The sequence below is a fragment of the Patiria miniata genome, unplaced genomic scaffold (genome assembly GCF_015706575.1).
Source record: "Patiria miniata isolate m_02_andy unplaced genomic scaffold, ASM1570657v1 HiC_scaffold_22, whole genome shotgun sequence".
Lineage (NCBI taxonomy): Eukaryota > Metazoa > Echinodermata > Asteroidea > Valvatida > Asterinidae > Patiria > Patiria miniata.
Genome location: NW_024037061.1, coordinates 16,941,233 through 16,956,937, shown reverse-complemented (window position 1 = coordinate 16,956,937; position 15,705 = coordinate 16,941,233). Strand labels below are relative to the sequence as shown.

General features: G+C 38.3%; 1 protein-coding gene and 1 pseudogene across 1 annotated transcript; both read right to left on the bottom strand.

Annotated features, from left to right (window-relative positions):
* Positions 1-3,114: 3,114 nt before the first annotated feature.
* On the bottom strand, positions 3,115-5,569 carry LOC119730868 (annotated as a pseudogene).
* A 5,462-nt stretch (positions 5,570-11,031) lies between these two features.
* LOC119730131 lies at positions 11,032-13,003 on the bottom strand. The gene has a single exon (XM_038202904.1). The coding sequence runs from the start codon at positions 13,000-13,002 to the stop codon at positions 11,032-11,034; it is 1,971 nt and encodes a 656-aa protein (XP_038058832.1). The 5' UTR covers position 13,003.
* Positions 13,004-15,705: the final 2,702 nt, after the last annotated feature.

Here is a 15,705-nt window from a genome sequence, read left to right as displayed (position 1 = left end):
CGTCATCATGACGTCTAGGTGATCAGGGTCGATATTTGCTGACTGCAGTTTCAAGTTTATACCATTAACCGTTTAGAAGAAAAGCCATGGAGAATGTTTGTCCCGGTGAAACAAAAATTCATTCTCACCATTTCAAAAAGGTGATTGGGTCGTACCCGATCACACAAAAAAGAAGAGAGTTAAGAAATAACTTACCTGAAAAGCAGGTAGAGTTCCTGAAATGTTCAAGTACATGAAGGTGCCATCCAAACTCCCCTGTTGCAGTATCAAAAGTGATGACGGTGACTCATTCTAACGGGCGCATTCAAAAATACAGGTGTAGTAGTCAGATGGAGAGGTCTGGTAGTGGTACGTTACAGGAGGACAATGTGGGAGTGTTCACTGGAACATTTCTGGTTTAACAAAAGTCTTTTCTCATCTGTTACGCATGTGCACTGACCTGGGGTCTGTACATGGAGGGACTGTACATGCATACTTGTTTGTCAGTGTACTGATTTTCAGATCTACAACAACAGTTCCTAACCCTGTAGCAGTTAAGAATATTTAACCTCATCACAAAAGACTCGTTTTAGCAGGGTCACATAGAAATATTTCCTGCTATGTCATAGCAGTGAATAATTCTATAAGAGCCTGTTAAAACGAATCTTAGGACACGTACATATAGACAGATTTGAACCATGAAGCAAAGGCACGAATGAAGAGGATTCAGTGACTTGGATTTAATTCCTTCTGATATCTGTATTCAAGAAATGAAATTACATCAAAATAAATATAAAGGACTGAAAAAAACCCATACAATCCTGAAATATACATCGACCTCTAAATTCACATTGTATGGACAGAGAAAAGGGAATCCATATATATGAGGAACCAGGGCAGGGTATTAAAGGCACCACCAATGTAAGGCCAAAAAAAAAATGCTTGGTCTCTGGTCAGCGCGCGTCGATTTTAATCATGCGCGTCAACCTTCTTTTTTTTTCATATTAACATGGAAGCTACAACAGCACCCTCTATTGCCGCGCTTCCTCAAATTTTTGTACCAAGGAGCACCAAGGAATGGGGAAATTGCACCAAGGCAAATGATAAAGGACACCAAGGCAAATTATGGAGGACCCCAATGTATAATGAGGACACAAAAAAGCAAAATAGTACCCACCTTGTCTGTACAATACAAGGTTGAAAAAAATAAAAGCCACCAAAAAAAACCCCCAGCGTCGCCGCATCAATTCCGGAACTTCGGTCTGACCAGAGACCGACTACTTTTTTGGGGGGCCTAAAAATGATACTGCTTTATGAAGTTTACAATAGACATTTTGATGGTATAATGAGTTTGGAAATTGTGGTTTAGGTTTTGCTCTTCATCAATTTTGATCACTGTAAACTCTTTACTGTCAGAGCTTTTGAGGAAAAAAACCACAAATTTGCATCTGGGACTTGGAAACTACCTTGGTTTGCTAGTCCAAGTTGCAACTACCTTGGTTTGCTAGTGCAGACGTCTTTATACTAAACACACCCAGTGATAGTGCTTGGGTTGGCTGGCTGGTTTGTTATTATATACATGTAAGGCATACAATATTGCTGTGTTTTGGATCATACTTGTGAAATCTCTCTTACAAGCTCTGATTGCACTGAGCACTCTGCATGTCAATGAAGGATAATCATAATAATGACCTGTTTTGTCAAAGGCAGACGCTTCTGGACAGAGGTTGAAATTGAGATAGAGCCAAAAAAAAAAAACCGCTGTGAGGGTGATTTTTTTCCATTTTCTATTTGTTGCATAATTGTAATCCTGAGCATGTCTAAAATAAACTGTAAAAGTTTGAAACCCTAATTCGGCCTCTAATTATAGTATTTTTGATGATTTGTTAAGCCATATCACTCAGTTAAAGAAATGTCTGTTTTGTGACGTTCTTGTTTATTTTCTCTGTTTCTACTTTTCGACCCAATGAACTTCAAAATAGCATAACTTTGCGCAGGAATGACCGGTTTCAAAAATTAAACTACCTATTAAAGGGAAACAGAATATATTTTAACAATATGCAAAAATCTCAATTTTGACCTTATGCCCAGAAAAGTCTGATTTTGACAGAACAGGTCACAATAACGAAACATCTTTAAATTTTCTCTATATGACTTTTCAGCATAGTTGGAGTTGGATCTTTTGATTTATTCAATTGTCCATAATTTTTTGGTTCTTCTTCTTGTATCCCAAATGCTAATAGACATACAAGTTTCATTCTCAGAGGCATTTTGAACAATTCAATGACACTTACATATACCTCAGTGCAAGGGCGGATCCAGGGGGGGGCCAAAGGGGGCCATGGCCCCCCCCAAAACGAAACCAATTTTTTTTTTTTTTTAATTTGACATCGCAATAAAGGCAGGCAATGAGTACACCACCATCTTTTCCTCAAAAAAATTGGTTAAAGTGGTCAGAAATTGCCTCAGATCGCACCACAGAGCATCTAGAATCCAAAAAAATTTCGGGGCCCTCACGGGCCCCGAACCCCACGCCGTAATTTTTTATACCCACTTTTTTGGGGGGGGACCAAAATTTTTTTTTTGGCCCCCCCCAAAATTGTGTTCTGGATCCGCCCTTGCCTCAGTGTTGGCTCTAACGGGTTTGGGTGGGGTGGGGAGGTATTATTAGGAGGTCTGTACCCACCTTTTGCTGCCCCCTTCCCCTTCTTCATGATCCACCACTGGATTTGGTACAGACAAAAACCAGATTCAGCCCTTGTTGATTAAATATCACAAAATTATTTCATGTCAATATCTTTCTTGAGAATGGTATTCTGTTATACTGTTTAAAACAAAACAATTTTGTTACCTGTGCTATGTAAAATAATGCGGTAAAATGTTAATCAATACAAATTTATGCATGCAAAAGGAGCCTTATCAAATTCATCCTTAACACTTAACACATCCTTAATACAGATTATCGAAAATGTGATTTGAAATGAAATCTTAACTGATTTCTTTTTTTTTGATATGAAAAGAAAACTATATCAAGTTTAAGAATTAATACCAGAGTTCTCATTCATTCATTCTCCGGATTAACGATAATATGATTTTGAATTCAATACTAAAGATCTGTGTCTGTTTGAGAACAAAACATAGGGCTTTTCCGCATTTTGTCTTATATGAAAAGCCCACCCTTGCCAAAGACTAACATCTTTGAGAGAAAGTTCACATCTACTTAAGAAGGTAAGTAGCTGTGCTGGTTAGTGTCTCCAAGAGCTTGGAACAGTAATAAGTTGAGGACACATTGAACAAGTGCTTACATAATCGCAATGCTTAGCTCCACATTAATGACATTTGCATGATCTATTCAGATTAGCCGTGACATAATACTCTTAAAAGACATTTTGACTAACCTTATTCTTTTTCTGAGAAAAATAACTTTGATAAAAAAAATGTGTGTTTCTTTTACTCGCCCTGTAGAGTTGACACCATAGAGTTGGATATATAAAGAACGACACACAGCCAGGACTGTTTGGACGATTCACATGTTCTGTTAACTGTACGTGGGTCTTTGTGTTATGTAATTATTTTGACATTTATTGTCAATTTTTACACTCGATGATAGACTTTAACACTTCTATTGCTGCCACAACCAGCTCTCCAGCTGGTGTACATGTGATGTCACTTGAATAACCATATTCCTTGATGATGCATCCAATGTATCGTCCATCCTGATTGAAATGCTGAATTTCACCCATTACAAGGACATTCTTCCCATGTACAGTAACAAAGATGTTGCCATATTTGTCACAACACAAGCCATTAGCGTACCACTTCCCTTCAAAATTGCTAGGAATGTCAACTGAAAAGACCATGTTACCATAGCTGTCAACAGATGATAGCAGTCTTTTGTTGTTGACTCCTTTGCAGGTGTAGAAGAGCTGCTGCTTAAAGATAGTCAAATTTGACCTAATCTTTGGAGCAGCTATTCTCCTTATGAGGAATCCATCTCTCTTGTGAAGTGAGATCTCTCCTTTGCCCTTATAACCCACCGCTATCATATCCCCACCATCCACTGCTAGGCAGGTTGGGGTGTTGCCTGTTTCCCTACCTGGTAGGAACTGATGGAGGCAGAGTTGGTAACCTCTATTGAAGATCTTGACAGCAGGTTTGTCAAGAACAATGATTTCGTCTTCCCTGTTTACTGACACATGGGTTGGTTTATTAAGATCTGGAAGTTGGAGTTCTTGTGAGATTACTTCAGACTGAAGGTAGTCATTGGTTAAGAAAGTGATCAAATTGTTATGCTTATTGTCCAGCACGACAATTTCATTGTGAGAGAATGCTGCAACTTCATCAGCATGTACAAACGTTTTCATTTTTGGTCCAAATGTCTCCATCTGTCTTTGCAGCTCCCATCTTACAGGTCTCTGTGTGTCTTCCAGCACCAGTCTCCCGAGTGTCCTCCCAGTACCTTCCTCAAAATCCATAATAGAGGACAAATTGTCCAGCCCTTGCTCAGATTGTTCTTGGGTCAATTCTTTTAGGTTATACAGGAGTTTAGGCTTGAAATCCAGAATCTCATAGCAACTTGCTTGAGTTACAAATTGGTTCACCTCATCCAGTTTTCTCTCCATCTGAGTCACACAATTGTTGTTCGTGGCACGAGCAGTGTCCAATGTCTTGGCTCTGTCTTTGAAGATTGTATGTGCCTCTTGCTTCAGTTTCTGTCCTTCCTCTCTGATCCTTAAAATATCCTCTTCAATTACAGCAACCTCCTTGACAACCTTAATGGATATTTTCTTGGTGGTATCTGCATAAATGGCATTCAGCTTTCTGTATTTGTCATCTACTTCACATTTGTTTGTTTTGAGTTTTTCTTTGTTCTGTTCAGCTTGTACAGACATTGTTGCAACATCTTGTTTGCACTTATCGACAGCTTCGGGTAGATCAACACGAGAGTGACTCTCGTGATCTACAATAGCACATATTGTGCATACCAACTTCTCACATGTGTCACAGTAAATAGTGAGATTTTGATCAGAATGCTTGCCACATTTTGGAGTGTACTCTCTAATCTTACTCTTGTACATAGGTTACCTCTCCTGATTGGAGCTGGGCCAGTGTGTAGATTTGATGCAATTTCATTAAAGACAAACGCTCGTGTGCTGCTTGGCATTCTTTACAGAGAAAATGATCACACTCCATGCATCTTGAGACAGCCTGATTCTCTTCATCACAGGCTTGACATTTGATCTGTGACCTTTGACCTTTTCATAGACGTTGACCTCATCCACCAAGGCACTCAGTTTGAAGTCACTTGGCAAATGGGAAACATCTCCCTTTAGTATGGTTTCATGTCTGCAGAGGGGACACACAAGTTTTGGATCTTGTGGATGTTGATTTTGTCTGACTTCTTTGAGACATTTCAGACAAAAACTGTGCAGACAGTCAAGCACCTTAGGCTCAGTGAAACGGTCGGAGCAAATGGGACATTCCAGATGATCTTGACTGATCTTACCCAACACAGACTGAACTGTGACATCAGGATGTCTTGATGCCATCTTTCTTTGTTAGAGATGTCCAAAACTGAGTAAAAACAAAAAAAGACACCAATTAGACAGTTAGGATTCCTAGTTGGAATTCCTCAGCGTCCTGACGACGGACAGAGCATACTCTCAAAAACGATGAGTACACTCTAGTTCATTTCAGAATCCGAGAAACTCACAAAAGAGATTCGTCACATGGTATTACCGCTAACAACTGATCTTATCAACACCTAATATTGCCTTAAAATAAAAGTGCAAAAAATTATACGGTGAATTGAATGATGATTTTATTGTCCAGTTAGACTTTAACTTTGGAAACTTTGTCTTTGACCACTCACTCCATGCATGTTTTGCTTGCAGTACGACAAGAAAAACTATAAAAAAAATTCCAGAACCAAAAACCAGGTTAATATATCATGCCAAGGGAAAGTTTGGTATAAAATTTGAAAGTAAAGTTCAGGAATTCTTACAATAAGCAGAAGACTTTGCTGAAACTTGCTTTCAAGCTTATCCTTACAACTAGTACGTCAAACTAAAGTAAACTGAATGAGGTTTGTGCACTTATAATTGTGAAAATGAAACTGATGCAAGTATTCACTTTGAGGAGATCCCCATTCAAACTTTGTATCGACAAAAATGTTCAAATGTTGCAAACAATGCAAGGTGAGCAAATCTGAAAAACATGTAAAGAAATTGCAATTTATTAGTTGCATACTAACGTTCATTGACTGGTAAACCCACTGTGTTGTAGTCATTTGTCATCAAAAATGTATGTCAGAAAATAAATAACTTACCCAAAAAGCAGGTAGCGTTCCTGAAATGTTCAAGTAAATTATGGTGGCATCCAAACTGTCTTGTTGAAATGTCAAACTGTCTGGTACGTTGCAGGAACTAGGTGTGTTCTGGGGGAACTTTCTGATTCAACAATTGCCGTTACTCATTTGTTATGCATGTGCACTGACCTAGGGTCACAGAGGGGACTGTATGTATACAGACTATTTGTCAGTATAATGGTTTTATTTGTCAGTGATACTGATTTTGAGATCCACATGCAATTCATTTCCTCACCGTGCAGCAATAAAACTAGTTAACCTCACATAGCAGTCAATAATTCTATACGACCATGCTAAAAAAACTTAAGCCGGACTCAGGTCAACCCACGATTTTCTTACGCCATGACTGAACCGTCGGCATCAAGCAAAAAAATAATGATCATGTCACAAAACTGAGAAATCGTGTGATGATCGCGGAACACGTTGCAGAAATTGAAAAATTTTCTACTCTAGCGATTGTTGATTTTTTTTTAGTGCTGACTGATGCCGATTTTTTTAATATTGTTGCAGTTACACTCAAATTATGTTTTAATTGTCTCAGTGTATTCAAAACTACAACAGAGTCATGATGCTTTTTATTAGAGAGTTGTTCATCAGGAAAGGATTTTTTTCGCAAATTGTGCGCAATCAGAAGACGGAAAAACTCCTGAAATACGGGAGGAGAAAAAGAGGTTCCATAATGTAAAGAAGGGAGCTAGGGCAGGATAAGGCACAACCAACAATGGGTAACTAAAATCGTCACCGTTTTCATGAAGAGCCACATGGCAAAAATTACAATTTTTTTGATTTTGATTTTTTCTCTCAATATTTCGCATTAAAACAATGAACTTTTGACATGTTTCTATAAGCAAAACATCATTTATTTCTAAGTTACATTAATTTTGCAAGGGGCAGAAATCTCGATATAGGCCTATGCATTTTGCGTTTTCACGAAGACCCACATACACTTTGGTCCTTTGAACGCGTACAAAAGCCATTGCACAGAAATACGTAAAAGTAGGTCAAATGAGATTTGCGTTTTCACAAAGAGCCATATGTTTCTTACATTTTCAGCTGCGCGCGCGTACTCACGCGCGCCTATAGAAATACACGCTGAACAGAAACAGCCAATATGTCGAAACCTGAATTTGCAGTTTCACGAAGAGCCACATATCTTTACTAATTAATTTTCACCAATTAACTAATGTATTAAGTCTAATTACTGGGTTCATGTAAAAATTTAGCTCTCGTAGAATCGTTTGATGGTTTCCTTGCTGCACAAAGTGGTTGCAAAGTGGTATTTTTTGCAGTTTTAAAATATGAGAAACTTCTTTTGCGATTATCTCGAAAACACTTTTTCTTCAAAATCGACATATGTGGCTCTTCGTGAAAACGGTGACGAAATGATACTGCCTTAAAAATGATACAATAGATATTTGTGATGGAATAATGAGTTTTGGAAATTGTTGTTTAGGTTTTGCTGTTCATCGATTTTAATCACGGTTAACTCTTTACTGTCTGAGAATGTTTGAAGAAAAAAAATCACAAACTTGCAACTGGGACTTGTGTTTGCTAATTGTGGCATCTTTATTCTACATAACCACTGCTATTGTGTGGGTTGGCTGGCTGGTTTGGTTATGATATAAGACATACAATATTGCTGTGCTGGAGAAAACTTCTCAAATCTCTCTCATAATTTAACTCCCAGATAAAAAAAAAATTATGTCACGATCCACCTTTGAACTTGGTACAGATAAAACCAGCCCAGGTTGCTTAAATATTACACAATTATTTCATTCAAATATCTCTTTTTGGGGTGTTATTCTGTTAATGTTAAAATCATTTTGTTACCTGTGCTACAAAATAATATTCCACATGTAAACACATACAAGGTAGAAAATTCAATCAATATATTTTTTTGCTGTTTTTCTCTGCTGCTTATTTACAAGCTGAAAAGCCATGTTTGGGCCTATAATTACACAGAAGCACTATAATGTGAAGAAAAAGCAGCATGCCGCAAAGAGGTAAATATTTTCACTTGGGCTTATAAACCTTGCCATATGATGTTAATTAACTTCCACTAATGACAGTTTTGCAGAGAACCTCTTGGCAAAACAAGCTCAATAACGTAATAACTACCCATGCGCTGATTTGTAAGATTTGCTGATTTGCAAATTTATCGAGCAGTATGTTGGTAAAATTGCTACAGTTTCTTAGCCCATCTGCTTATCAATTTACCTTGCAGTACATGCGAGTCTTATTAGGGAGGTTTCGCAAGCGAACGGATACGCTTACACTTACGTTTAGCTATCCGTATCCGTTTTTTACTTACGTGTAGCGAGCGAGATATGCGTGTCGTCTGCACGTTTAGCGGATAGTGAGTGGCGTATGACGTCATACCTGCAGACGACACGCATATCTGGCTCGCTACACGTAAGTAAAAAATGGATACGGATATAGCTAAACGTATTTGTAAGCGTATCCGTTCGCTTGCGAAACCTCCCTATTAATAGACACTGGCCCTGGCGAAGCCATCCTTGGTCTATGATATGTAAGCAGATTCGGCGATAAATTATGCAACAATTGACCTTGAGGAACTGAGCAATCAGCAGGCGCCTTCTATCACGTAATTCAAGCTCCCCGCGTGCGTAAACATCACGCCCACACGATGGATAGCATTTTCGTACAGGTTGTTGGATTACAAAACGTGGCTTTGAAATTGACCAATCACAATCTTAGTCCTGATTTTTTGAATGAAATGAAGTCACGCAGTGATTGGGTAACGGGTGATATTCAGACCAGCAGTATGTACCGGTATGCCCAGAGTGTAAATGGGTCCTTTAAAACCAGAATATTCTCATTTTTCATCTGCCTAGAATCCCGTTATGGTGTGCTGTGTAAATAGGCCCGTACTTAATACATGCAGAAGGAGCCTTATAAAACTGAGTACCCGTTCTTGTTACATTTACATGGGCGTCCTTAACACCTCCAGATTCTCAAAAAATTTGATTTGAAATTATATCTTAGCTACTTGTTTTTGTTTTTTGATGAAAAACTAAGAGATGCTCAGCTCAGTTCTAGAATTAACACCAGAGTTTAAACTTTCATACAAATACAATGCCTACTCAACAAGTTATTCAACAAAATGATTTCATAATTTAAACAGACTTCACGAATCAACAGACTTAGACCCTAATTGTCTGACGGATCAATAGTGAAAAGGGAAGAGATGCTAAGATCTAGAATTAAAATGATCTCATACTTTCAACATACTTCCAGAAAAATGGTGAGAGAGCAAGGATATTGTTTAACATAAATTTCATTGGATGTATGTACATGATTAATCTGTCCCCCCCCCCAACTTTTTTGATGTGAGCTGTCCCGACTTTTTAGCCTCAATCTTTCGCATCTTTTGATACCAAAATCATGAATTTGGACCACTGGTTGTAGCGCAGCGAAATGTTTTCATGAAATTTCTTGGGTATGTTTAAGTTAAGTTGTTTTATGCATGTACTGAGTTTCATAATTTTTCATCACTCGATGGTCAAGATCTGGGGGGGGGGGGGAGCGGAAACTCAATTTCCTGGATCTTTGCCTGTGTTACAATTAATATGCTGTACCAAATCTCAAAATCATTTTTCGTTTTCCTCAAAATCAACATGATTTTGAATTCAATCTTATCCAATGTCTTTGATTGACAAGACAGAGATACTAATTTCAAGAATTGATCCAAGAGTTTTAACATTTCACACAAATAAGCTACCTAGTCAACACATTATTGAACAAACTGATTTCATACTTTCAACAGACTTCAAGAATCAACAAACTAAAATGTCTGATAGCTCAAAGGTGAGACAAAACGATTATTTAAAATACAGTTCATTAATATATTAACATGTTTTGAGTTATTATCAATAGTGAAATCACATGACATCACTTTTAAAAAGATAATAAGTAAGATTTAAAAGGCACATGTGATTTAAAGAGAGAAAAATGTATTTAAATGGTTTTTTTATAGACTAGATATTATTTAACCTTTTTTTAAAGACTGAAATTATGTCAACGCCATGAGTCTTAAAAATAACAATGCTTTAGATCTAGTGAAGCAACTCTGGGATAAATGATCATGAGTGTCTGTGGTTTTTGTGCCTGTCTCATCCTACCATTGATTCCATGCTCTGCATACAATAACAATTCTATGAAGCCCGGGAAGGGACAGGGTGAAATTTTTTTTTTTTGTCATTTGCTAATTCGTTCCCACGAATTCCCACGAATTACCAACTCATTCCCACGAATTACTAATGCGTTCTCGGATCCATGAGTTATCAATTCGTTTCCACAAATTAGGAAATCGTGGGAATGAAATAGCAATTTGTGTGAACGAAAAAGCAATTCGTGCGAACGAATTAGTAATGCACATGTACATTACAAGTACATGTAGATCTTTTTTCAATTATCTGGTCATTTCTCTTTGATTATTTGATGATAGCTTTAAACCCATGATAGACTTTAACCCAGTCCATGTCTGCACAGATATCTTGAGTATGATGCCCACTGGATAAACGCATTGATATGATATGACACACATCCAACACTGTTTGCAAGATTGACATGTTTTGCTAACTGTAGGTGTGGAACAATTTTCTACTGTTAGTTTGTATCAGTTCTTTGTGTTATTTAATTATTTTGACATTCATTGTCAATTTTTACACTTGATGATAGGATTTAACATGAAATTTTGTTGCCAAAACCAGCTCTCCTGCTGGTGTACATGTGATGTGACGTGGCTCACCACGTTTACTGATGATGCGGCCAATGTGCCGTCCATCGTGGCTGAAATGATGAATTTCATGTTGTGCTGTTACACCAAACACATGTAAAGCAACATAGATGTTGCCATCTTTCTCACAACACAAACATGCAGTAAACCAACCAGATGTTTCTGGAAAACGACCTTCCATACTAAATGAAAAGACCTTATTACCATGGCTGTCAACTGATGTTAGTGCGATCTTGTCTAAGAATCCTCTACGAAAGTAGAAGAGCTGCTGCTTACAGAATGCCAATTTTGATCTAATACCTGGAGCATGTATTCTCCTGATGAGGGATCCGTCTCTCTCGTGCAGTGAAATCATATCCCATTGCTTATAACCCACTGCTATCACATCCCCACCGTCCACTGCAAGGCAGGTTGGGGTGCTGCCTGTCTCCCTACCTGGTCGGAACTGATGGAGGCAGGATCGCTCACCCTTCTTGAAGATCTTGACAGCAGGTTTGTCGAGAACAATGATTTCATCATCCCTGTTAACTAAAACATGTGTTGGTTTATTAAGACCTGGAAATTGGAGTCTTTGTACATGAGACATGTAGTCAAATGAGAAAGTGATCAACATCTTATGCCGCTTGACTAATGCAACAAATTCATTGTTAGAGAATGCTGCAATTCCATCGACATTGCCAAGTATTCTGTTGATCAGTTCACTTGTCTTGATCCATCTTGTCAGTTCCCAATTTGCAGGTTCCTGTGAGCTTGGCATTTGTGTATTTTCAGGCACAAGTCTCCCAAGGGACGTCCCAGTACCTTCCTCAAAGTCCATAATGGGGGACAAACTGTCCAGCCCATCATCAGTTTGTTCTTCAGTCAATTCTTCCAACTTATTCTTGAGTTTAGTCTTGAAATCCATAATCTCGTAGCAACTTCCTAGAGTCACAAAGTGTGTAACCTCATCCATTTTTTTCTCAGTCTTGGTTAGACGACTGTTGTTTGTGGCAAGAAGGGTTTCCAATGTCTTGGCTCTGTCATTGAAAATGGTGTCTGCCTCTTGCTTCAGTTTCTGCTCTTCCTCTCTGATGCTTAAAATATCCTCTTCAATTCTAGCAACCTCCTTCTCGGCCTTATTAGAAATTTTCTTGGTTGTTTCTGCATACGTGGCGTTCAGCTTTCTGTACTTGGCATCTACTTCACTTATGTTTGTTTTCAGTTTTGCTTTGTTCTGTTCAGCTTTTTCAGACATTCTAGCAACATCTCGTTTGCACTTATCGACAGCTTCAGGTAGATCAACACGAGAGTGTCTCTCATGATCTACAACAGCACAAATTGTGCATACCAACTTCTCACATGTGTCACAGTAAATAGTGAGATCATGTTCAGAATGCTTGCCACATTTTGGAGTGTACTCTCTAATCTTACTCTTGTAAGTTACCTCTCCTGATTGAAGCTGGGCCAGTGTGTAGATTTGATGCGATTTTATTGAAGGTAAACGCCTGTGTGCTGCTTGGCATTCTTTGCAGAGAAAATGATCACAGTCCATGCATCTTGACACAGCCTGATTCTCTTCATCACAGGCTTGACATTTGATGTCTGACCTTTGACCTTCAAGTACCTTTTCATAGACATTGACCTCATCCACCAAGGCGCTCAGTTTGAAGTCACTTGGCAAATCGGAAATGTCTCCCTTTAGTATGGTCTCACATCTGCAGAGGGGACACACAAGTTTTGGATCTTGTGGATGTTGACTCTGTCTGAATTCTTTGAGACATTCCTGACAAAAACTGTGCAAACAGTCGAGAACCTTAGGCTCAGTGAAACGGTCTTTGCAAATGGGACATTGCAGATGATCTCGACTGATCTTACCCAACACAGACTGAACTGTGACATCAGGATGTCTTGCTGCCATCTTTCTTTCTAAAACATAACACAAACAAAAGACACCTTCAAATACCTTGACATTAAATTGCACCGACAGGGATACCGGTAATTAATTAGACTTTACAATTGAAAACTTAGCTTGACCACTAACTCCATGCATGCAACTTAATAGTCTTTGCAGTAAGATCAGAAAAACTGTATACATTTCCTCAGGCATACACGTAGTAGGATTTTAAAAGAAGCAAGCAGCGAAAAAGTGACGGTATTAATATATCTGGAAATTCATGTTTGTTCTCTTTGAGAGGTAACAAAACCTACCGGAAATGCAGGTAGAGTTTCTGGACTGGGCAAGTATTAAGGTGGCATCCAAACAGTTCTGTTGAAATATCACAAAATGATGACGATGTCTCATTGAAACAGGCGCATTTGAACATTACTGGTGTAGTAGCCAGGTAGAGAGCTGTCTGTCTGGTACGTTGCAGGAAATAGGTGTGTTCAGGGGAAACTTTCTGATTCAACAATAGTCTTTACTCATTTGTTATGCATGTGCACTGACCTAGAGTCACAGAGGGGACTGTATGTATACAGACGTGTTTGTCAGTATAATGGATAGTAATACTGATTTTCATATCCACATGCAATTCATTTCCTCACCGTGCAGCAATAAAACTAGTTAAACTCACATAGCAGTCAATAATTCCATACGAGTGTGTTAAAAAGACTTCAGTATGCGTGGTTTTAGACAGATTTGGACAAGGAAGCAAAAACACAAATGAAGATGATCACATGGGGTGGATTTCATTCACTCTGATAGGTGTACTTGTAAGAAAAAAAAACACCTCAAAGTTGTTGACTCTTAATTTTCTGTTGCCCATTTGTAGTAAGCCATTCAAAAGGCACATGAACTTCTGCAGAATGCAGTGGCAGATTGATGGGGGGGGGGGGGGGCTTGCCCCATTCATTGTTACGGATTTATGTCATGATACTTGTAATATGGGCCAGAAAATAAGAAATGGAATGCTAAAGTTCCTAAAGTTATTTTCGAATTGCCTTACAATGAAGGAGAATGCATCATGAATTTTTAATTTTCCCGGGGGGGGGGGGGGAGGTAGGAGGGAGAGCATGTACTCGGACGGTCGGACCTCCCCAGCAAAACGTGCCTTGGCACACCTCAACTCAACCCCCCCCTTCATAACCCCTCCCCTTTGTTTGAATGAAAGCTAGATCCACCCCTGAAATACTTACAAGTAAATTTACCATATGAAATTTGTCATTTAAGTATGAAAATCACGTTTCTGGGGAGTCGCAACACGCTGTAACAACATTGATGGATGAAACAGATGGGAGGACTACATGGAAAAGAAGACATGTTGGAACTCTCATCTAGATTTTCTCTGAAAAATCAAATTATGTTTAAAAATTGTCTCAGTGTATTCAAAACTACAACAGAGTCATGATGCTTTTTATTAGAGAGTTGTTCATCGGGAAAGGATTTTTCTCACAAATTGTGTGATATCAGAAGACGGAAAAACTCCTGAAATACGGAACAACCAACAATGGATAACTAATATGATACTGCCTTTGAAATGATACAATAGACATTTGTGATGGAATAATGAGTTTGGAAATCGTTGTTTAGGTTTTGCTCTTCAGTGATTTTAATCACTGAAAACTCTTTACTGTCTGAGAACGTTTCAAGAAAAAAATCACAAACTTGCAACTGGGACTTGTGTTTGCTAAAATTTTGTGGCATCTTTATTCTACATAACCACTGCTATTGTGTGGGTTGGCTGGCTGGTTTGGTTATGATATAAGACATACAGTATTGATGTGCTGGAGAAAACTTGTGAAATCTCTCATAAGCAAGCTCTCTGATAGCAGCAAACACTCTGCATGGACAAATTATGTCATGAAGGCCACTCCTAGGAATGGCTTACAGTTTCTTTGGGTTTGTAATATTTGACATACATGTTATTGCAGATAAAAATGTTATTTTGTTTGTTTCTCCTGATTTTTTCTCGTCCCAATTGCCCTCTTTTTGATGTGTCCAAAAGACCAATGATGTTGTACTTGTTTTATTCTCAGAGGCATTTCAACCATTTCAAAGACTTGTGTCATGAACTTCATTGGCGGATTGAGGGGAGGGGTAGTTTTTAACCCCCCCCCCCCTCTTCATGATCCACCAATGAACTTGGTTCAGATAAAACCAGATACAGCCCTAGTTGCTTAAATTTTACAAAATTATTTCATTCAAATATCTCTTAATTTTGTTACCTGTGCTACAACATAATATTCTACAAGTAAACTTATGTAAGGTAGAAAATTCAATCAATATATATTTTTTTGCTGTTTTTCTCTGCTGCTTATTTACAAGCTGAATAGCCATGTTTTGGGCCTATTTACACAGAAGCACTATAATGGGAGGAAAAACACAAAACACAGCATGTCGCACAGAGGTAAACATTTTCACTTTGGCATATAAACCTTGCCGTCTTATGTACATTAATGCAAATTAATGAAACATTTACAGAGAATCCCGTTATGGCCATACTAGCTCAATAACGTCATAACCACCCATGCGCTGATTTGTCAGAATACAAATTTATCAGGCAGTATTTTGGTAAATTTGCTGTAGTTTCTTAGCACATCTGTTTATCAATCTACCTTGCAGTATGTGTGCCCAGAGTGTAAATGGGTCCTTTGAAACTAGAACATTCTCATTTTTCATCTG